At 43.5% G+C, this 25,188-nt stretch overlaps 1 protein-coding gene across 3 annotated transcripts in view; it reads right to left on the bottom strand.

Annotated features, from left to right (window-relative positions):
• Positions 1-25,188, bottom strand: part of LOC147685056 (GTPase IMAP family member 9-like) — a 492,924-nt gene that overhangs the window by 93,773 nt on the left and 373,963 nt on the right. For 2 of the 3 annotated variants that reach the window (XM_086940940.1, XM_086940941.1), the window contains exon 5: positions 17,142-17,249. The exons of the other annotated variant lie outside the window; for it this stretch is intronic. In XM_086940940.1, coding sequence (XP_086797066.1) covers positions 17,142-17,249 — 108 coding nt within the window. The remainder of the gene's footprint in view (positions 1-17,141; positions 17,250-25,188) is intronic. 3 annotated transcript variants of the gene reach the window in all.

Here is a 25,188-nt window from a genome sequence, read left to right as displayed (position 1 = left end):
TCAGGCTAGGATGTTATTATAGAATCCACCAGACCATGGAGTTGGTTCTATTTTTTTTACCTTGCTGATGGCAGAGGGGGTGAGCCAGTCAAGTTTTCTCTTTAAATTCGCAGACCCCAAGTTCTTTAAAAAAGTTAAACTGAAAATCTTACGGGGTATGGCAAGAATGTGGGCCCAGTTAACAAAAGGTATTAAAATAGGGTACTATGGTAGTAAAATGCCTTTGTGGGGTCTTCCCGATAGCCCGGCTTGGCTGGGAGATACACTTGCGCTATCTATTAGAGATGCTGGACTTCTGGTGTGGGGAGATCTATTTGTTGATGGTACTTTGTTACCTTGGAACTGTTTAAGTAACACAATAGGTCCGAACTTTTCCAGACTTAAATACATGCAAATATCTAGTTGGTCCGAGACATATAAAGCCTTACCATCTAGAGGAACTAAATTTCCACTGGGCACTCACAGTAACCTTATTACCCTTTTAGTTGACAAGCCTCCCACTAAGAAGGAGATTTCACTTTGGTACAATCTAATCCTTGAAGAACTGGACGGTGAATTTTTGCTACCGGTACAGTTTTGGACACCACATCTCAGTATCCCCAACTTACAAGACCTTTGGATTACATCATGTGGTATGATGTGGGATATTGTCAAACTGGCATGGTTACGTAGAAACCATATCTTTACCATTCACCAAGCTTATTATTCGCCTGAACGACTCTCTAAATTTAATCAGGAAAATAGGGTGGCTTGTGCGAGATGTGGGCTCTTAGCTGCAGCAGATACACACATGTTTTTCAAGTGCCCTCATCTTTCTCTGTTTTGGGAAGCCATAAGTAAGACCCTTTCAATATCACTTGGCACCAACATTGTTCTAGATCTCACCTCCGTAATCTTCGGCATTGTGGATAGGTCTCCAACATTGGCAAGGAAGTTTATTTTCTACTCTATCCTGCTTGCTAGGAGGGGGATATGTAAGAAGTGGAAAGACTCTCTACCTCCCTTCTTTTAATGACTGGTATACCTCTGCCCTACAGGTCTCCAGGTTAGATTTGGCTAGAGCTGGGAACAGGGACAAAAGATCATTTTGGCATCTCCTGAGGTGGGACCATTGAGAACCTGTTTTTTTTTCCCCAGGTCCAATGATTAAGCCTTCAATCCCATATTTGGGTATAGCCGGATTTTGATGCTATTTTAGCATTCTGGCTGCATTCCTGAGACCTCCATATGGTTTTCTGTCTTTGCAAAGCTGGCTTATGCACTACGGCTGAGGGATGATAGCCCTGTTCCATTTCCACACTCCCCCCCAGTTGAAAGTACTGAGGCAGCATGGTGCATGTATATCAGCAGATTGCACAATCAGAACCTTAGTGGCATATGAGGACACAAAAGAAAAAAAAAAAAGATCCAGCCCCCGACATTTTTTCTTAGCCCCCCCCCCCCCCAGAAATTTGGCTCTAGTTGCGCCTCTGCCTGGAAGTACGCCAAAAGTTCCTCAAACAGTCCTCTCACGGCTGCAGATAAGATGATACTGCTACAAGCGTGTGCATACGCAGACTCGGTGTTACGAGCATAGCGTGGGTCACGTGATGCCACAGCTGAACATAGTAATCACAGCAATATACAGCAGCCATATGGGAAAGGTGCAAAAATGCTGAAAACTACGGGGCCTCGAAGTTGAAAATCAAAATACACTAAAGCGGAATGAGGGATGCTACTCGCCAAGTAAAATGGATAGGCAAAAAGAGAAAAAACCTAAACTTAGACTCAGTGTAAGTGAACAACAATACGGTGGCGGCCATGATGGAACGGGATAACAAGGCTAAACACTGAGAATGTACAAAGACATGTGTGAGCGAAGATTAAGCGCAAATAAAAACGCAAGTGGAAATATGAACTGGCACTGCATGCAAGAGAGAAACTGAACAAAACACGCGACCTGGTGCAGTGAGCCAACACCTTACTATGAGTGTAACAGCTGTGCGCTTACGTGATGAGTGAACAACTCCTAAAGGAAAGCTGTGTTAAACAGAATGTGTGTGCACCAGTGGTGACTAGACAATATGACGGTGCTAAGAACATGAACAATAAAAACAGGACAAAAATACAATGCAATATAATGAAAGAACTAAACCAACAATACAAATGCCAGTACTGGACTAACTTAATTTCTAATAGCCAAAGATCTGTTATGAATAAAGCATATCAGTCTGATGTAACATTTGTTACTAATTTATTCAAATAATTTTTCAAAAATTTTCTTATTATTTCAAGAAAAATTTCTTGTGCATATCACAAATATATACAAAATATACAAATAAGTACAAACTTTTTACAAATTTTTACAGTACAGATCATAAACCACTCTACAACACATCCACACTGATACTTTCACATCCCAAACATACCACTTATATTCCTATAAACAAAACACAACAAATACCTCTGAGGTATGGGTCCGTGTCAATATAAACATTTCATTAAATCATATGATACAATATACATTGTCATTTATAATGTTGATAACACCAGTAATTGGACAAGACAGATCGTATTATGTTTAGCTCAATACTTTGAATTTTTTGACTGACACTAGACCTACAAGGTCGACGCGTTTCGAACCCCCTAGTTACGGGGTTCTCCTCAGGACCAAACACGAATTCTTAATTCTCCTGTTTATGGTGTCAGAGTCAGGTGTGGACAAGTCTTCACTCTTTTTCGGGAGTTGGCTTTTGGTACCCGGTCTTGGTGTGGTTGTCGATAAGCCGGGGTTTTGCATGGCATGTGTGGAAATCAATCGTTGCTTCAATGTAATGGTAAACGGCGGAGCCTACAAATAAATTGTACCGCCGAGCGTTCTCCTACACGAATGAAGACAGCGCGTCGTCAATAGGCAAAGCCTATTGACGACGCGCTGTCTTCATTCGTGCGCGTCGTCAATAGGCAAAGCCTATTGACGACGCGCTGTCTTCATTCATGAAGACTTGTCCACACGTGACTGTGACACCATACACAGGAGAATTAAGAATTCGTGTTTGGTCCTGAGGAGAACCCCGTAACTAGGGGGTTCGAAACGCGTCGACCTTGTAGGTCCAGTGTCAGTCGAAAAATTCAAAGTATTGAGCTAAACATAATACGATCTGTCTTGTCCAATTACTGGTGTTATCAACATTATAAATGACAATGTATATTGTATCATATGATTTAATGAAATGTTTATATTGACACGGACCCATACCTCAGAGGTATTTGTTTTGTTTTGTTTATATGAATATAAGTGGTATGTTTGGGATGTGAAAGTATCAGTGTGGATGTGTTGTAGACTGGTTTATGATCTGTACTGTAAAAATTTGTAAAAAGTTTGTACTTATTTGTATATTTTGTATATATTTGTGATATGCACAAGAAATTTTTCTTGAAATAATAAGAAAACTTTTGAAAAATGATTTGAATAAATTAGTAACAAATGCTACATCAGACTGATATGCTTTATTCATAACAGATCTTTGGCTATTAGAAATTAAGTTAGTCCAGTACTGGCATTTGAATTGTTGGTTTAGTTTACATTTGACTTAGCCTTGCTGGTTAGGAGTCAAGACCCAGTTTTGTTCTCATGATATAATGAAAGAACAGCATGAGTAGTTATATATGGGTATGCAATCAAACAAAGTGCCACGTAGAATGTGTAAAAAAAGGGTATCTACGTGCAGATATAAACTGTGTAAAACGGATACAATAAGTGTGTACACCAATGGCGACTAGACAGTGTGACTGCACTAAAATCATGAACAATGATTACATGACAAAAAACGATGCAATATGATGAAAGAATAGCATAAGCACAGTTACACATGGGGTACAGCCAAACGAAGTGCCACAAGAATATGTAAAAAATGGGTGTATACATGCAAATTTGAAAGATGGTAGTATGGGGTATCTGAGGGTGCACCTGTGTAATGGGAAACTGAAAATGATAACAGACCATGACTCTCAGCTAGCTTGTATCTATGGAACAATGTTCACATTTTCGTTTTATTTGAAAACAAATGAAAATTAATAGGTATATATCAAGATGAGACTATTGTTTTTGTTATATGTTGCATAAAATTGTGCTAACATTTGCTAACAAGTTGCTAGAACAAGTGATAACTTTCCCCCAGCTGTTCACATGTTTTTTTCCAGACTACCATCTGGAATCACTAAACATAAATAAACCTTTTGCCAGGCCCACACCTTCCTTTTTAATATATACAAGTCATCCCTAGGGTAGGCCTTAGACATTCTAGATGGCAGGGTGCAGTGCAATCAAAAGGTTGGACATATACTTTCATCTCCTGGTAGCGTAAAACTCTTACATTTGTTTTTTACAACTGCAAGGACTACCTCTCTCACGATATAACATTGGAGTTCCCTATTGCATTTAATAAGCTGTAACTTCCAAATGGGAACAGGAAACCAGTTGATGTTTGGTGGCTTTGAAATTGTAATAAAAAATCCTCTCAAATGATAACGTTGTATTTTAAACTAAAATTGATAAAATGCCACTGTTGGAAAATTGCCATATTTCTTCCTAAGCAATTTAGTGCATGCAACCTTTCTCTGGGTCATATAATAGAGTGTAGCTGACACTTGGGCTTTGTGTGTTCCTCCTAGAAAGCCACTCACTATAGAAAGCTTAGGTGTGCCTGGGTGGGTTATCACTGCTGAATAGGACAGTGTAGCTGGGCACAGCCGTACTTGAATAGTACTTGGCTGTGTACTGTCTCCCCACATAGGGCTGTGTACCCCTTGTTTTCAGTATGGAGCCAGGGGAGGCAGGAAACATGTGCCCCCTTCAAAGGGAAACCTCTAGAAGCTACTCCCACTTCAAAGCAGGCACCTTGTAAAAATATTGGACCTCAGACACCAACTCTTCAGTATACTTTAGGACCTGTGGAGACACTGCAAGGAAGAGAGACTTCTGTGCTGCCGAAAGGACCACCATTCTGCGGAAGAGCTGCCCTACTAAACTACTGCCTTGCTGGACTGCTACCCTGCTGGATGGCTGCCCTGCTGCCCTACTGGATGAGTCATCAGGATTGGACATGCACCTGAACCCAGGACTCCTACAGTGACCCCAAGGGCTAGTCTGCTGTCCTCCTGTTCAGAGCCACAGGGAGATAAAATACTCCCAATCAATCAATCAATCATATAACTTGTAAATCGCACTACATACCCGTGAGGGTTACACGGTGCTGGGGGGGCGGGGTGCTGCTCTTATTGGTCGAAGAGCCAGGTCTTGAGTTGTCTCCTGAAGGTCAGCAGGTCTTCGGTTTGTCGCAGATAGAGGGGGAGGGTGTTCCAGGTCCTGGCGGCTCGATGGGAGAAGGATCTGCCTCCGGAAGTAGTTCTCCGGATGCATGGAACTGTGGCCAGGGCGTGGTCGGTGGAGCGGAGTTTCCTGTTGGGTACGTAGAAGGAGAGTCGACTGTTGAGATAGGCTGGGCGAGTTTTGTGGAGTGTCTTGTGTGCGTGGATCAGGAGCTTGAAGGATATTCTTTTGTCAACGGAGAGCCAGTGGAGGTTCCTCAGGTGGGGGGTGATGTGGTCACAGCACTGGATGTCAAGGATCAGGAGTGCAGAGGCATTCTGGATTCTCTGTAGTCTGCTGATGAGCTTGGACGAGGCTCCGGTAGAGGGCATTTCCGTAGTTGAGTCTGCTGCTGACTACACAACAATTCCAAACATCTTAACAAGCACTCAGAGCCAACTGGAATAAGCACCTGTCCCACGTGGTGTCCCTCAGGTCCTGGACTCTTGGGGTGGCCTTAGTGTAGCTGAAGTTACGTTTTTGGGCTCTTCGGACCTCGAACGGACCCACTGGTGCTGCAACCTTGTTGCTCGCACAACTTGCCCACATGGAGTTCTGTCAACCCTACATCAGCGACCACTCGCGTGAAGCACCACCACGATGCTCCGGCCTGACTGTTTGTAATTACAAAATTATCTATACTTTATAGCACCTACCATCCATGATGCCAGGTCAGCCCTTCGTGCTACAACGGCAACACTCCAAACGCTTCCCTACTCCCCGCAGCCCCCTCCACTATGAATGGAACTCTTTGCACTGGACTGAGAATGTACCTTTTCAGCAGGACTAACTTGGTCCCTGTATCCAACCCGCACTCCATTGTGGCCGGCCTGAACTAGTGACCTTCACACAGTCTTGCACAACTAGATAGCTGCAAGTGGTGCATTGGACTTTTTAGCACTATTCTCACTTGAATAACTAAAATTGCAGATCTCCAGTTCTACTGATTGGACTTTTTTTATCTTGGTATTGCTTTATTCACTAAATTCTGTTATATTCTATTAAATTGGTGTGGGATTTTTCTTGTGTGGTGCTTCCACTTATTACTGTTTGAAGTGCTGCTGTGCGATGATCTTTTTAAAGGATTAGTGTGGCTTACTCTCTTTTTTATCCTTCTAGGTTGAATTTAAAAAATGTAAAGTGGTTGTTCCCCTGTGGTTGCAGTGCCGCCTGGACCACACTTCACTATAGGTACCATAGGGTGTTCTGAATGTCGCCATCGCTGTCCCCTATTTCGAATTCTTTTCACAAATCTTACGGTCCTGAAGAAACACCATAAGATCCACTAGCGACCTCTTGAGGCGTGAAACATGTCGACCTAATTTCTAGTACCTTTCACCACCACTTCACCCAGACTGAGCCGAAGGAAAATACTCACCCCTATGATTACTAGATCAGGAGATATTCTCTAGTTGCCTACCTTTTTTAACCATACCACATGGACTCCTGAATTAAGTTTTCCTTGGGTACCAGTGCAGGTATTTTTAAGTCACCCACGTCACTCCCCACACACCCACACTCACCACTGCGACTTAACTCCATAAAAGATCTCAGACAAAGAGCCCTCTTGCGTGGTCTGTGGGGGACTGCAGCGCCAACCCCAGGAGGAGAAATGCCCGATGAAGCATGACACCTGCATGGGTGTGTGAGGGCACCTCTTTAAAAATGAGGAATTCCCCTACCTAAGCATTCCTCATTCAACCATTCCACTGAGACAGTCACTTCTCTAGTCCCACTAGTGACCGAATAGACCCGCCTCTCTCTTCTTTTTAGGAACAGTTACCCCTCTAAGTGATTATTACCAGAGGGTTGGGCATAGGTGAATTTGGTGTTTGCTTGTGACTCACTCTGACAAGGATTGTGGTTGCTGCTTCCCTGCTCCTTGCAGCCCCTTCCACTGCAAATGGACCTCTTTGCACTGTACTGAGGATGTACCTTATCAACAGGACTAACCTGGTCCCTCTATCCAACCCGCATTCCATTTTGGCCGGCCTGAACTTGTGACTTTCACACAGTATTGCACGACTAGAAAGCTGCAAGTGGCGCTTTGGGCCTTTTAGCACTATTCTCACTTGAATAATAAATGTGCATATCTCCATTTCTACTGATTGGATTTTTTATTTTGGTATTGATCTATTTATTACATTCTGTTCTATTCTTTTAAATTCATGTGGGATTTTTCTTGTGTGGTTTTTCCACTTATTACTGTTTGAAGTGCGGCATAAATATTTAACACATTGCCTCTTAGTTAAGACTAACTGCTCTGTGCCAAGTTACCAGGGGGTTGAGCATAGTGGAATTTGGTGTTTGCTTGTGCCTCACTCTGATAAGGATTGTAGTAGCTGCTTGAGTAAGGGTTTGACCCCTCGCTCAATCAGTAACCCAATTTTTTACAAGAATCAAGACTGATTTGGATGTGGCTGGGTCCAAACTGAGGTGGCACAGTGTGCAAAATCAGGATGGACTGGGATGCGGACTGAGTAATTACCAGTGGCTGAGATTAATTCAAGCATTCCTTCATCACTATTTTGTACACTTTAGTGTGTTACCTTTAGTGGGACAGGTATGCCCAGGTGTGTGTCCTGTGCACTCAGTGTCACTAGAACTAAGCTCTATCCTGACTGATGAGATCTGACTAGGGGAAAACCGTTTGTGTGCTGCTTGTGTTCCGGTTCAGGGAGGCCCTTGCTTGGAAGTTAAGCTGAACTGTTCCAAATGGGGCACGGTCAATACTGATTTGCATATGGCTGGGTGCAAAATAATAATCGGCTGGGATGCGGCCCTGCGTAATTGCTGGTGCCTGAGATTAATTCAAGCATTCCACCGATCACTTTTTTTGTATACTTTAATGAGCTGTGTGGTCATACTAATATACAGATCTTTAGGTGTCAGGTGTGCCCTCACATTCAATTTTCACTTGAAAGGCCTTAAAATGAAGCTTCTATATAAAAACACTATTAGAGAGTATAAAAATGCTATCAGAGAAGAAAAAGCTCCATTCTGCAATGGTAGGATGGAATCAGAAGGCTCTTCTAAAGAACTCTTTACAGTTGTCTACCAGCTTGCGTCTCCTCCAACTCCCTCAGGAATCAAGGACTCAACTGAGCTTTGGAACAAGTTGGCAGGATTTTTCCACTCCAAAGTCACCAACATTAACAAAGAACCTTCACCTAAAGAGCAGGCCGATTTCTGCCCTGTCACCTCTGGCCTAGATAACTGTTCTGCTACCGCAGAGGCTGAGCAGAGACATCCTATAAATGTGTCCCTTTTAAGCATGGGCGAATTTTGCGAATCTCGCGTTCGCGAATTTTGCGGATTTGCGAACTTGCAATCCGCAAAATCCGCGAATTCTCGCGAATTTGCGGATTTTTTTTTTGTGTTCGCGCGGGTTTCTCCCAGGTTGCGAGGGTTTTTGTACAATTTCGCAAACCTGTTGGGTCGCAAGTTTTGCGAACTTGTTGTTTCTACGTGTCCAGCCTGTTTGGGACACTCTTCTTCATCACTGCCACCCTCTGTCACCACATGCCACCCTCTGGCTCACCCATGCCACCCTCTGTTTCATCACAGCACCCTCTGGTTGTCCAGTGTACATTATTGTGGCAAAGCAAAGCACACCTTCCCTGCCTCAAGTGACCTGAATTAATTTGGGGCTGATTAATGTGTCACAGAATATTTTTTTAGCTGGCACCTGCTTCCTTAGTGCTTCCTGATTAGTGATCTTTTGCACTTGCTAAGTGCTTTCATTGTTGCAAAATTAGTTACAACACCTGCCCTGCCCCAACTGACAATAATGAATTAGGGGCTGATTAATGTGTCACTGGATTTGAACTTCCAGCCTGGCTCCTGCTTGTCTCCCTTAGCTGTAATTCAGGACCTTTGTGGCATATGTGTAACTATTCTGAGGGTCAGAGCAGGGTCACATAATAGTTGCAAGTAGGCAACTGAACTCTGGAGGGGCCCCTCAGGAAGCACTACAGGAAATGGCTACTAATGATGAGCTTGAACTTTTGAACCTGGTAAGTAGTTTCAGTTTTGCTAAGATCGTATTTCTGCAATTTAGCGCTTATTCGCGGGGCGCGAAGTTGAACTGGGAAGCCGCGAACAGTGCGAGCAAGCCATAAAATCCGCTGCTCGCGGATTTGCGGATTTTGCGGGAAATTCGCGAATCTCGCGGATTGCGAATTTACCGAAAATCCGCAAAATCCGCGAGCGGAACGGATTTTCCGCCCATACTTAGTCCCTTTCCCTCCTTTAACTTATGTTCAGAGACCTATCTTTTAAACTTTAAATCAGGATCTCCCTAGAACCATGCCCTTGAAGGATCTCCTAACTGTTTGCTAGCACTATAGCCCATCCTTTAACAGACATCATGAATTGAGTAATGAACTTCAGATGATATCCAAGGTTGTGGAAAGAGGCTGCAGTCAGACTCCTTCTTAAGAAACCCAGGGGCATTTTACCAACAACTAGCGATAATTATCGCTATGTTGGTTTAGCGGCGATATTTTTATCGCCGAGCTGCGGTGATTTTTATCGCTTATGAACCTTGCTATTATCAAGGATTATCTCTTAAGCGAAAAAAATCAGTCAAAATGCATGAATATCGCTGAAAAGTCAGCGATATTCATGCATTAACAAGCTAATGCTCTTAGCCATGTTATCCACCTACCATTGGATAAAATGGCTAAGAACTGCTCAGGGGCAGGTGTTAGCTTTTGGAGATATTTGCGCTTAGCGCAAATAGCTCCAAAAGTTGGTAATAGGAGATAGCGATGTTAGTGACTGTTTCCAGTCGCTAACATCTTGGCACGCTCACTTTGCATGTCATTAGTGATAAATATCACTGACATGCAAAGCGGGGCCCAAGATGGTCGCTATCTCCTACTAGCTGTCGCTAACTGGTGTTAGCAACAGCTAGGTAATAGGGAGATAATTTTATCTCCGCTTTCTTGGTTTTTAAAGCCAAAAAGCGGAAATAAACCCCCTTGATAATATGCCCCCCAGTCTTGATCCAAAGGACCTGAAGCACCATCGCCCCATTTCATTGCTCCCCACTCCAGTCAAGATCATAGAGAATCATCTTAACCATCACCTGATGGCTTATGTGAAGCAAAAGGGGTTATGGATCCTTAGCAGTCTAGGTTCGAACCTAACATGGTACAGAAACAGCCCTTAAATCCACAACAGACAGCATCAGGCATCTAGTAGATGAAGGGCAGGCCTCGATCATGATTCTTTTAGTCTTGTCCGTGGCATTTGATACCATTTCTCACAACCTTCCCACTGAATGCCTGAAGTCTTTCAGTATCTGAGATAAGGCCTTGCAATTGCTCATGTCCTTTCTATCACACAGGACATAGTTTGTGATCTTAGGTGAAGACAAATATGGCCTTTTTCTTTGCCTTGTGTGGTCCCGCAGGGATCCTTCCTGAGCATTGTGTTATTTAACCTGTACATCATGCCGCTGACTAGACTGATCCATTCTGATGGTCTACAGGTTGAGTCATATGCTGACTACTCACAGATCATTGTATCCATCTCAAAAGATGTGGAAGCTACAGCTGTCAACTTCAACAATTGTATGAAGGTGATTGCCGCTTGGATGAGTAAGAGTTGTCTGAAGTTGAATGGAGAGAAGACTGAGGTGTTGATGTTTGGGACTCACACACCGGTATTGAACGAGAAATTGTACGTTGACAGTCTGGGAGCACTCCCCCCCCCCTACTAATTCAGTTGAAACTTAGGAGTCATCTTAGATGCTGGCTTCTACTTGGATTGGTAGGTCAATCATACGGTGTTATCAGTTTCTGGATTATTAGAACCTTGTGTAGGATCTTTCCATTCTTACCTTCCCATGCATGGAAACAGGTGACCTTGGCATTAATCACATCTAAGATTGATTACTGCAACACACTGTATCGGGACATCAACAAGACAACTCTTGCTAAATTATAGGTGGTGCAAAATGCAACAGACAGGCTTACAATTGGCATTTCCACATAGATGGCAGTCTCTAAAGGAGTGCATGGTCCTCACTGACTCCCTGTATAGAAGTGGTGCATTGTTCACAAAGCACGTTATTGTGCAAGTGTGGGAGGAATCAAATCCATGCTTCAGTGGTATTCACCAAGTAGACTCCTTTGTTCAGCAAGCCACAACCTAGTGGTAATCCCAGAGTGTGCATGAAAAGATGGCATGGCAAAACATCTTTGTTTGCTGTGGCTAAGCTCTGAAATACTCTCCCCTTTCATTTGACCAGCACAAAGCTTTATATTCCATTTAAGAAGATCGTGAAAACATGGCTCTTTTCTGTGTGACCGACTATTTGCCCCTTCTGATCTGGAAATGGGCCGGTGTACTTTTGGGATTGGCAATCAGTGCTTTGCCGCCCTTGGGCAATTGGTTGCACTATATACATTTATATCATATCATACCATTAGAATTTTGATCACGAAACTTCATATAGTTTTGAATAAACTTTGTGAAATTTCAAGAAATGTTGCAAAATAACATTGTACAAATTAATTCACTTTCAGATACCAACATATTCATTGTTTACTGTAAATAGGCTATGTACTGCATGTTCTCCTCAGCTTCTTAGAATAATTTAGGGAGGATTAACTCAGTCACAATTCAGCTGGGGATTTGTTTTAAAGGTATTTTGTTACACAAACGCAATAGACCTTCTGTAATGAAACAGCCAAATCCATAATCCAATTATCAAATCACAAGAATGAATGTTAAGTTTACAGACTCACTTTACCCTTTTCCCTTGGACAAAACACAAGCTCCACATATTGACCCCAACAACATTTGGAAATCTAGGTTAAACTGATTATAGTATCTTACTGCATCCCATAAAAGCATGGCAGTAGAAGAGGACTGCTGGTCTTATTCAGTGTATTCATATCCATACTTTTCTTACCAATCAGAGGTAGTCTCTAGATTTACCCATAACATTTTACTGCTATTGCTACATGGTGTCTTAGGGCCATCCATGGTGCCTGTTTCCATCTAGCTCCTGACTAGCATACTGAACATAGTCTTCATGTTCATTCTTCTTCACTCAGGGGCCGGTCTCAATGACACTACGTCTATTGTTATTTGTCTCTAGGTTTAACAGTGAATAGGAGAGAGATATGGAATGACATGGGGAATGGTATCAGAGATAAAAAGGAGAATTGAAATAAAGAGATGGTATTGTGTACATAGGAGACAAGGAAGGAGTGCTATTTGAACACTATTATTTCTCACTGTCAGACCTCTTTAATCTCTGACATCTAGCATGTAGACCACAACCTGTATATTATTTCTTTCTCCTTTGCATTTTTTACGAAATTTTGTTTATGTTTCATGTATGCACCACGTATGCATGGTATTGATATTCATTAATTGTATAAGGCCATCTATGGGCAAGCCCCTTCCTATATCAAGGAAAGACTAGTCATATACAGGCCCGAAAGAAGCCTAAGGTCCTCCGAGGCTCAGTTGCTTGTATGTCCTCGGTCTAGGCTAGCAACAAAAGGAGGGAGATCCTTTTCGGTCCTACTGCCCAAAATGTGGAATGAGCTGCCGGAAGCTCTTCGAAAGGAAGGAAACCTGTTTCGCTTTAGGAAATCCCTAAAGACAACCCTATTTAGAACAGCGTTGAGCTCAGTATAGACCTAGCTCGCCTCCTGTTGCTGCCCGAGCTGTGATGTCATTGCGGGCAAAAGCGCCCTGAGACCTGTCGGTGACTTGGCGCTATATAAACCCACATAAACATAAACATAAACATAGTCCCCCTCATCCCTATAAGATATGTGTTAGCCCTATAAAGAAGTACATTTTAACTAGAAGGTCTTGTGCTACTTTCATGACACACTTGACAATGGCTAGAACTTCTAACTCACTTTTTTATTTCTGTGATAACTGAGGCAAAAATGACCCAATGCTCTGTCTGCAGGTAGAGAGGACAAGCCAATTCGAGTGCCATGCTATTTGGACCTCTGGTATCTTCTCCAAGCATAGTCCAGCACAATGTATAAACTACGCAAGGCTAGTCTGTACTCTGTACATCTTCTCCATCTAACGTCTCATCAGAGCAAATTTTAATTACTGGCATTTATGGCCCAGGATATGCAGAAAATATCTCTAAACAAATATTTTGCTTACTTTCTATTTTGTGGGAAGATAGTGAGATGATTACAAAAGGTAGCAAATGATAGGAAAAGTGAGAAGAGCAAAGAAAATGAGGTTGGAAAAAGAGAAGAGGAACCGGAAAATAAAAATGGGGAAGTGGAAGTGGACGTTCGTGATAATAAACAGAGAGAGAAGAAAAAAGTTGGGATTAGCGAGGAGGTTATGTAGGTGTTATGGGTACAGAAAAGAGTAGGGAATGGATCGCAAAGAAATATGAGAAATCAGAAGAAGAGAGGAGTGACGGGGGAAGGAGACAGTGTAAGTCAATACTTGATAATAAAGGTGTTGCAAAATTTGCCATTTTCCATTTTCATTATGTTTGTTTATTATCTTGGGGGGGGAAACCCACCCAGGCCCCACTTGTGGGCATTAGGCGTGCTCAATATGTTTGCCCCCTCCGCAAAGCATGAAGTCTGATATAACAAAACTACCCAGGAAGGTTTTGGTTCTCAGTACACCCTGTCGAACAGGGCCATTTGGCTGTGCATGTTGTCTTAACAGCCACCTTTAGTCATTTTGAAAGAGGACAAAGATTCAGTAAATTGGCAGGGAGGACATGAGTGGAAGATATCTTAATGAGCTGATTTTGTGCAATCTAATTCCAAGCTTCAGATTTGAGTGCAAATGAGATAGCGCCAGATGTTTAGACATATAAAAGCATGAAGTAAGGATATCTACTTGCCCTTTGAATATTTAAAGGTGGTGAATCTGTTAAGACCCGGCATTTTGCTCAGAAAGTGGGGGAGCACATATTCCTAAAATTTGTAATGCTGGTCTCCCCGTGATTATGAGTGCGCGAGATTACTTTCCAGTGATCAACAGACAAACTGATGAATTATCATGTTAGCAATTTAATTGAGATTAAGGACTCTTAAACCAAGATAATGATGATTCTGAAAACCCCAGATAAGGTTATGTGGGAGTACTAATCTGAGAGCTGTCAAGATCTATTCACACTTGTGTTGTTTCATAACGGTCTAACATGAATGCACCTGAATTCAGAGTTGGATGAATAATTTACACAATATCATCATTGGGTAGGTTATTCCAGAAGTCCTGGTGTCTCCTTATGTGTTATTTTTTTGTAAAGAGACATAGGTCTGTTGATATGAACAAGTGTTGCTTAATAGTTGTTTCAATTGCCCTAACACTTAAACAAATTAGAAAAACACTTATCAAAGCAGGTTTCAGGCTAGAACTTGGGCTGATCAATGAGATGACATGATAATGCAATGCAAGGCTGTATCCTGGCTTCACTTATCTTTATTAACCATATTAGCAACTTCTGCTCTACCCTACCGATTACAACTAGTGACATCCCAATGGTATCTGGAGTTCCTGTGCCAACGCTGCTTCACATAGATGATGCAATGCTCATGGCACGGACCCCAGGGGCACTGCGTACAATGGTGGAATACTTTATGTACTTTTATGGGTGAACTGGACTTGATAACCAATTTTGGAAAGTCGCACATCATGCCATGTGTGCCGGGTAAGGAGAACATGTCAAAATTAAGGGTAAAGGGGCATTCACTTGGCACTCTGAGTGATTTAAATTTTCTAGGGATTGGTTTTCACAATGCAGGCTTCTGTCACCCACTGAGCCGCTGTTCTCGACTGACGTTATGTAGGTAAGCAGGACACTCAACATGCCACATGCTGCAGGTGGTGGGGGGACTGTTTCTCCCTTTCTAAATATTTATAATGCTCAGAGCATTTCAGCAGCCTTTTATGGCATTGGGGTCTGGGGATTCTGTTATGCTGAGTCTCCTTAGTTAGTGGAAAATCACATTCACAGGTGTCTTATGCATCTGCCACCAGCCAGCTCTCATTGGACTATCCATTCCTATCTTAACCAACAGTATATATTGAAAAAGGTGAATCTGGCCCCTCTTTAACTCCGGGTCATCATTTAGACTAACAGCGAGGCAAGTGTAAATAGAGACCTCTTTGCAGACTGCCTCAAATTGGATAAAGGCTACTGAATTCCCTGATTAGCTTATGTCCAAAAATGGTTTAGCATTGCATCTACCGGGCCACTTTGATGCTCCTTGCACTTAAAAATAAATCAGATAAATCACTGGTGACGCTTCACTTCTCAGAATGTTGTCATTTGCAAAGACTAAAGTCTGAATCTGTTAAAAATTCAGTCAAAGATTATATTGTATTTTCTGTACCTGTGGAGCCAGTTTGATATATAAATACTGCATTTTCATATTGGGAGAGATCCCTACTTTTTCATTTTGGAGCAGGGACTGTGTGGCACTTAATGAGATTTTCAAAGGTGGTAAAACTTTGGTGGATGTCTGATTCAGCTTGTCCCTGTGATGGCCTGTCGCAGCAGACCCTGATTCGTTTTATGTTTTTTTGCAAATTTTACAAATCCATTTTCGATCGAGCCTGGGCAGCGCATGCCCTGCTCTGCGAGGAATGCTGTATTCAGGTAGGGACTTGAAGTTCCGCTCACTCTCCGCCCATATTTTTCATTGGCTTGTGTCATTCTCCACTGTAAACTGTGGCTGTTCATTGGTCAATAGGCTTAGTAGTCCCTCCTTAGTACCACCTTATCTCATTTTGCAAACTCCCATGGCGACACCCCCTGTTAAGTGCATTGTTACTCTGTAGGCTTTAATTGCAGCCTCCAAGCACTATTTTCTCAAATAGCTTTGTCCTTCCCGCTGTTGCAGGCAGGACACACTCTTTTTTAACGTGTTTCAAAAAGAAATTATTGCACGGCGCAGAACACTTTTGCAATGCAATAGGTCTCGCATTTGTGAGAATTTTAGCTAGTAACACATAAATAAAACGCATTATCATTTACAATGCCAATAGTTCAAAGTCTCTTAAATGCGAGACCTATTGCATTGCAAATGTTAGTTACAAATATTTATTAAGCCAATTTTAAAATCCTTGAGACTCAGGAAATGTAGAGAGGCTCTGATCTATCTTCAATTTTTAAACAGTTATGATGTCAATTGAGGTGTCTGTTCCTTTTTGAAAGCTGCAGTGAAATGCAGGAAATCTATGGAGGGTTGGGGCTATAACTATTTTTAACACAGGGAAGGGGCCCACTGAGTCTGAAAAGATACAGTCCCAGAGGAAAGGTATTCGTCATTGGGGAGCGTTTAGTTCTCAGTCCGAAATGTACCGTTCATTACGGGCAGCCGTGTTCTTGAAGGCATTTCGCTGAATTTTAACGCTGATTGATTCATTAGATTGTATTGTATTTTATGTATGTTTAATTTATGTATCTTTTATGGCTACCTGTGTGCCAAATAATGAGAATTGAACTGGAACTTGGACAATGCAATCCTCTATACAGCATTTGGATGAGCTAATTTATTCCATAATAGATATTTGTTTAAGGGTTATCTGCTTTAGTTGAAAAAGCAGTGATTGACTAATGAAGTGAGGCATTGAAGAGCCATTTAACAAAGCATATATGTTAGAAAAACCTTTATAAATGCCCAGTGTAAAGTCCTTTTCTAAAGGATCCTTTGAAACAATCAGAACTTATTCGGTGGTATGTCCTTGACAACAATTTATATGTAAGCATTTTCATTTAGTCAAGAAAAACAATACTTAGAATACCCAAACTGTTCTCAATTACCTGTCGGGGTGTGAACATGTGGATGCACTACCATAGAACGCTTTTGCTTTGACAGGTCATGACACTGCATCTCTGATCTCTTTTCAAATAAATATCTCAATGTGCCCACTAAAAAGCAAATGAAAATCAAAGGTTGGTAGTTGTGTACTTACAAACAATATTTGCCATTGCCTAAAGACACAGAGAAATTGGAAACACTAATTCCATCACATTCCCAGATGAAAAAGACATCATAGCCAACTTCATTGGACTACTGCCCAATTTGGATATTCCACCCACTTCTAAATTAAAAGCATTTATTTCTACTAACATCTCATTTCCTAGTGTGAGAATATAACATAACGTAGTACACTTATATAACAAAATATTGTTGCATTAAATTGTTGTGTTGTTGTAAAGAATCAAAAATTGCACATAATTGATGGAAACGAATCTGCTTACTGGATCTACAGATTTAGTTTTCATGGAAGAAATATTAACAATCAAGGTAGAGCATCTCCAGGCTCCCCACTTAAGGTATGACCACACATAAAGAGACAATAATGTGTTGCATCACTCAAGTCTAATTGACTATCAGAATTTAGAACCGTTCTAACTAAATCTAGACCTGGCTATCATAATCTCTTGGCCAAACTGAACAACTATGCTACATAGTTAAGTTGATAATATTTGAATAAGGAAATATAGATGCGATTGGTGCCTGAAGCCACAGTAATTTACTAACCAGAAGAGTCACCTGATTTATGACAGCTCTTAACCTCATGCCAAGGCTGCTTCTAGCCCACCACCATCAGAAGTGGCTGCTACCGGACCGTGCGGCTCGCAGCCGTTTGTTGGGAGCAACTCACGTGAAGCACGGACTCTGCACTTTGGGACTAACAGCCAACCCTCAGATTCATTGCCGCATGCTGACAGGGGCCGGGACTGCGAGACCCAGGGATCACCGCGCATCACCAACGCAGCGCACCTGGTGTCTCTTCCCGCCCCCTGCTTCTGTCTATTTACGGCTCGTGGCCCCCGCTTTGTGGGAGCCGCTCGCAGCCGTTTGTTGGGAGCAACTCGTGTGAAGCACGGACTCTGCACTTTGGGACTAACAGCCAACCCTCGGATTCATCGCCCATGCTGACAGGGGCCTGGACTGCGAGACCCAGGGATCACCGCGCATCACCAACGCAGCGCACCTGGTGTCTCTTCCCGCCCCCTGCTACACTCATTTAACCACGCCCTTTACCGCGAACGCGGGACGTGCGCGGGCTAAGCCCGGGCAAAGGGCGGGCCGTTTGAGGCCATCCCCCTTGACTTGACTTGCAAAGATTGGAACTAATTTAATGTGTGAAGATGACCACGAGGGAAACAAGGAGCAAAAGCACCTTGGCAGCAGCAGTAGCTGCCAAAGGTACGTTGGAAAATTACTTTGCTAAAGCTGGGTCACAACTGATCGATGAAATTACGGTCTTAGAGAGGCGCATTTCACCAGAATTAGACTGGGCGAGGAGATCCTCCATTGGCCCCTTGGCACAGGCCAAGTCCCCTGACAACAGAGCTGAGCATACTCCGAACATTGAGAACATTGAGCCCAACAATGAGACATCTGGTGTTGGTGATTCCCCCGTGAACCCACATACATTAAATTCAACCTCATATAGCAGTGCAAAGGACCTTAGGGAATATGTCGACTTGAGCATGTATTATCTGCCACCGATCCAACCCCACCCTATCCCACTCTTTACCGCAGCCCTCGCTCCCGATGTCAATACCGACAAAGCCATAGTCAATAATCAACTGCAGGGGGCAAGGGAAGGAGCTATTCCCAAAAGGAAAAGAGAAGTTCAAAACAAAGGGAAAAGGAAGGCACAAATTCCCAAGCTTAACCCTACCCCTGAGGTTAATAGACCTGGCCTAACCTTTACAAAGAACAGGCCCACTGACACAATTGAGGTTACATCATCCGAGATAACGCTTGTAGAGACAACAGAACACAACAACATGAACCCCTTTGATACCTCTAGTGAGGATATTACACTTGCGGACATAGGCGCTCTTCTAAGGTCCCTACTAAGCCCTTTAGAAGCACAGTTAATTAAGATGGATGCCAGGCTAGTGTCCATAGAGAAATCGACGGTGCAGCTAGCTGATAGCTTAAAAGCAGACAGTAGGGGCAGCAGAGGGGGTGCAGAGATAAAGAATAAGAGGGATGTCTCAGCTACCACCAAAATGGATAATAGCATAGTACCTGTGGTCCTAAAGGCTAAATCAACCCCCTCCCAAAGCACGATCAAGCAATCTAAGGCCAAGGTAGCCAATTCAAATCAACCCACAACCCAACAAGTACCACAACCCTCCTCCCAAACTAAGCACAAGCAGACCAAGGACAATATCCATGTTTTCAACGAGCCTCAGAAATTAACAGTACCAACATTTGAGGCATCTGGAATCCTAAGAAGTTCAGAGCAGTGAACTTGCCTCCGGAGGCGAGTCCTTACACAGTAATTCTAGCAGGGGTTCCTGAGCTGAAAACCACCTGTACAGACCTCTCCCGCAAGGTATAACCAGTGAAGTTCTTATGGTAAGAAGGGTTCCATGGGTAGGAAGTTAAAAAAAAAACATTTATGGAGATTGTGTCCTGATCAACTTCCGAGATCACAGGACCGTCTCCTACATCTGTGGATGGTTCCCCGATGACCAAGGGAGCAACATCAAGTCCCTACCCCTTTCCTTCTTTTACCCCCGGTCGAACTGCGAAAGGGATGTGGAGAGATGGGGTAGCTTCCCAGAGAGGGGGGTGGGTGGGATCTTATTGGGAGAGGAAATTTTAACTACCCCAGAAGCCAACACCAAGCGAATTTCACAACAAACTCTGAGGAGGAGGGTTGGGAAATTTATCACGGGAGGGGAGGCGTTTGGGGGGGAAGAAATAGAGGAGACTATCGTCCCAGAGCCCATCAGCCTATATACTTTCCCACATTCAATAGGTACAGCGAACTAGAAATGGTGGATTGACAGTTCAGGCGTAATGGCAAGGAGTATTACCATTGCCAGAGAGAGGGTGTGGTGGTAACTGCCACACCCCCTAGATCCATAAGCGATTCATTAATAGAGACAGGGCAGTCGGATGAACCGTGGCACAGTAGGGAGGCCAACAAAACCATTGCTGAGCCGCCCAGCAGCAGCAGGGAGCCAGGAGAAGCACTAGGAGTTTTGGCTATAACAACAACGCCCCTGGGTAACTCAAAAGATAACGCTCCCTCTTTCACTCCACCCTTAAACCCAAGGCCACCATCCTTGAAAATAATATCATGGAATGTGGCAGGCCTGGGAAATAAGCTGGACCAACAGGATTGGATTTCTTTTATTGACTCTAAAGACATATGCCTTTGTCAAGAAACCTGGGCAAGGGATGAGCACTCTCCCCATGGTTTTGCGACATTTTCCATTCCTGCGAAATGGGTGGGCAGGGGACGTCCATCTGGAGGCCTCGCAGTATGGGTGGCAAACCATCTGGGATGCCAGGCTACACGACTCCCCCTGGCTTCAGAGGACATACTAGTTGTGCTGCTTGAATGGACAAACTCCCACAGACTTGCCTTGATAAACGTATACTCTAGACCAGTAAACATATCACGAGAATCGCCTACTATTGAGGAATTGCCAGCTTTCCTTAACGAATTCCCCACGGGGATCCCATTTGTGGTGGGCGGGGATCTGAATTCACACTTCGAGCCTCTTGGAGGCCTCCTGGATGGGTCCTCCCTAGAGGAGGATGCTAGATGGCTAGTTCACCCAACGGTAGCTCCTCCCCTAGAGCATGGACCCCACTTGCTTTACAGATTACCGCCCTGACCCTTAAACATGGACTCAGGGCGCGTAATGGGCGCACCAAATCTGATAATCCCAGCAAATATACTTTCAATAGAGTGGGCAGGGAGTCAAGAATAGACTATGCCCTAGTCCAACTGTCCTCGTGGTCGCATATTATTGATTTTAAGATGTTATATAGAGTAGATAGTGACCACAACGCCCTAGAATTGGATTACGCTGTCCCTGGCAAGGAGGGTAGGGACCATGCTACGGTGGTGGCAAATTCAGGCCTTCTCCTTGAAAACAATAGAAAGAGAGTAAGGTGGGAAAAATTGGTTAGTAGCAGAGAAAAATGACTCAGCCTTTATACGAGACTCATTTCAATATTAGAAAAAGTTGGTCCCCTAATGTGGAACCCAGCTCACGGGAAAACCATAAATTATTGTGGTTGGCACATGAGGAACTCGTTAGGACCTTGGCGACAGATCCCTTCTCCAAGGCTCATAGTAATGGTTCCCACCGTTCCACATGGTACAATGCCGCATATCGCAAGGCAAAGGGGGATCTCCTGTCTTCTATTAAGGAGGGTAAAAGCAGACTGGAGATACAGGTCAAAAGACGGGAATACAAGAAACTGGTCAACAATGCTGAGATGGAATGGGATCAGGATAAATGGGAGGAACTTTCTAGCTCTTTAGCCGTTAGGGACTCCCGCAAGTTCTGGCGACTTGTAAACACGGGGTTTGAGGACCTAGCACTAGCAATAGAACCTAATATCGCACCAAGCGTATGGCAAGAACACTTTCAGTCCCTCTACACAGAGGGAAATGGGGCCAAACGTTATTTATCCCCAATCGTTGCTAACCATGCAGAGGGGGACCTCTTTACAGAAAAGGAGGTCAGAGTTGCGATTGCGGGCCTGTCATTGGGCAAAGCGCCGGGGTTGGATGGTCTTCCAGGCAATTTGTTTAAACAGGAGCCTGATATATGGGCCCCCTACCTATTGGTAATGTTCAATGCTGTTTTGAAGTGCATGGATGTGCCTTGTACTTGGCTGGGCGCAGAGGTTGTTCCTATATTCAAGAAGGGTTCGCCTTTGCTGCCAGCCAATTGCAGGACCATCAGCCTTATAGACGTGTCTCAGAAGCTTTTTGGGAGGCTTATATTAGATCAGCTTCAGAATTGGCTTGAGGATAATGTTACTCTGAGCCCATATCAGGCGGGTTTTGGAAGGGGGGTATCTACAACTGACTAGATATTCCTCATCTACTGGAGGACCGTACTAATCGAGGGGGGCAGCTTGTACACTGTGTTCGTGGACTTGCGAGTCGTCTTCGATTTGGTGCCAAGATCAAAATTATGGAGTGTGCTGGCAGATATAGGTGTCCCGGTAGATATTCTATATATCCTGATGAAATTACATCAGAACAACTTTGCACGTGTCAGGTGTGGCAGGAATGGGGACCTTACGGATAGATTACCCGTTGACAGAGGGGTGAGACAGGGCTGTGTGCTTGCACCGACCCTGTTCTGCCTCTTTGTGAATGGGGTAATCGCCCACCTGACCAGGATCGGTGACATTGACGCCCCCAAAATGGATGGCAGCAGGGTGCCCGCTATTATGTTTGCGGACGACACCCTGCTGCTGTCGAAATCCCCTATGGGAATCAAAAGGGTACTGGATGGGTTTTTGGAATTTTGCACGGAGAGGGGACTTGAGATCAACGCCTCTAAAACAAAATATATGATCCTAAACCCCACTCCCTCTACACGCCCTAATCCCCTGCTTGGTTCTGTCCGATTAGAGTGGGTCTCCACGTTTGAATACCTAGGGGTAACCCTAAATGAGAAAATGACCAGGGTAACACATTAGACCAAAGTCAACATGAAACTGGTGCAGTTAGTGGGTGGTATTTCAAGGATGGTGAAGAACTCTACATACCGTCCACTCGGTCCTGTCATCCAAATCTACAAATCACAGGCCGGGGGGGCAGTTACATACGGGGGCGAATTGTGGGGTCACACTTCTGCCGAAAAGCTGACGCTTACGGAAAACAAATTCATTAGGCAGTTGGTAGCTCTCCCCTCAAGCACGCCGATATTCCCTCTGAGACTGGACTTGGGTATCAGGCCAATCGCAGAGGAATTGGGACTCAAGCCATTAACTTTTTGGCGACGACTGTGGAGCAGTAAAGAACTCATTAACTACAGGACTGAGCTCCAGGAGTTTTTAAATGCACCAAATGTCGCCCATATCCCATGGTTAAGCTACATAAAAAGGTCACTTGAGACCCTAGGTCTATCAGAACTCTGGACTGACCCGGCAAATGCAAGCATCAGGATCACACGTAAAGTACTGTCAAAAGCTTATTACGAACTAAAGCTTACTGTTGCCTTGGATGACATGCGGGTGGGTTCTTTAACAAACCTATTTATTCAAAGCAAAGACTTTTATTCCCTGGAATGTGTTTTGGATGGTATGACTCCTATGTTAACTAGGAAGCTATTTCTGCAGTGGCGGTATGGTACACTACCTCTAAGGTCATTCACCAGTTCCTGGTCTTCGCCCCCGACTACTGAGTGCTGCCCGGCATGCGCGCATTTCCAAGAAAATGACTCACACGTGGTATTTTTCTGCAAACCCTACCGAAAAATGAGAAAATACTGGCTCATCCCCCTCCTCAAAAATATGGACTTCAGACACTTTCTTCCTGCGTACAGAATCCTAAAGAGTGATCTGTCCCCCCCGATAGTGTTTGCCGTGGCAAAGTATCTAATGGCAATGTGGCACGCACGTTCACGCTTTTTGAAGGCGGACCTGGACTTTTAATTCTTTTAACAAACTTTAGCTCGTCAACTAGATTTATGCATCATTGAGAATAATCTGACTTACATCCTATAGATCAAGTTTTATAATCATTGTTTTATTGGATTGTGTAAATTTCATACGATTTTGGATGTCTGTATATCTTTTATGATCTTATTGGTCGAAATAAAGATTTCAAACGTTAAACTTATACAACAAAATATTGTTGCATTAAATTGTTGTGTTGTTGGATCTACAGATTTATTTTTCATGGAAGAAATATTAACAATCAAGGTAGAGCATCTCCAGGCTCCCCACTTAAGGTATGACCACACATAAAGATACAATAATGTGTTGCATCACTCAAGTCTAATTGACTATCAGAATTTAGAACCGTTCTAACTAAATCTAGACCTGGCTATCATAATCTCTTGGCCAAACTGAACAACTATGCTACATAGTTAAGTTGATAATATTTTGAATAAGGAAATATAGATGTGATTGGTGCCTGAAGCCACAGTAATTTACTAACCAGAAGAGTCACCTAATTTATGACAGCTCTTAACCTCATGCCAAGGCTGCTTCTAGCCCACCACCATCAGAAGTGGCTGCTACCGGACTGGTTAAAAAACACTTACCTGTGAGGGCCAGCTGGCCGCCACCTCTCCTCCGTCCTCTTCTTCCTGACTCCAATCCCGCAGCAGGAAGCACCCGAAGCTCATAATATCCAATCACAACGCAGCAGTGTTGTAGTTGGTCTGAACGCTGTGGATTGGCACTCAGCCATGGAATGAGGGCCTGGGCATGTTCGCCACGCAGGTTCTAATGCAGCCTACTTGAAGAAGATTCGAAGTGCAAATGAATGTTTGGCCTGCCAAAGAAGGCCAGCCAAACAGTCATGTGCACTTAGAAGTGGGCAAACCTCTTCTCCCCTGCTCCTCTGTTGCTAGAGCAGCCCCCCCAATGCAAGGCTGCAGCAGAGGAAAACATAAAATGATATTAACATGAGTTATTATCATTTCATGTTTACTTTACTTCACTGCTGTGAAGAAGTGGGGCGTCGCTCCTCCACCTTAGTGGAAGAGTCACTTCTCACCACCATCCTTGGTAGGGTTGTCTGAGTTTTAAACAGAGCTTAGTTAGAGTTGTGCCACTCAGTCCGAGGTTGGAACAAAATTTAAATGGGGGCAAAGCCACACCATCCTAAAGATTTCAGTGGAAATTGGATTATTTTCTTCTATGACATCTGCTTTTAGCTAACAACACTGAAACAGTTATTAAGCAACATTTTCAACAAAACTCTACCAAGGGGGTGCTGTCATGTGAGAAACTAGGTTGTTGGTTGAGGGGGGGGTGAGCCCTTCTCAAGCAACAGCAATAATTCTTCTCCGGATGAACCACAGAAAGTCACTAAAATCAACTTAGAACCAATGTATAAAGTAC

Source organism: Lissotriton vulgaris, chromosome 10 (genome assembly GCF_964263255.1).
Source record: "Lissotriton vulgaris chromosome 10, aLisVul1.2, whole genome shotgun sequence".
In the NCBI taxonomy this organism is placed as follows: Eukaryota; Metazoa; Chordata; class Amphibia; order Caudata; family Salamandridae; genus Lissotriton; species Lissotriton vulgaris.
This window is presented reverse-complemented; position numbering and strand designations above follow the sequence as displayed.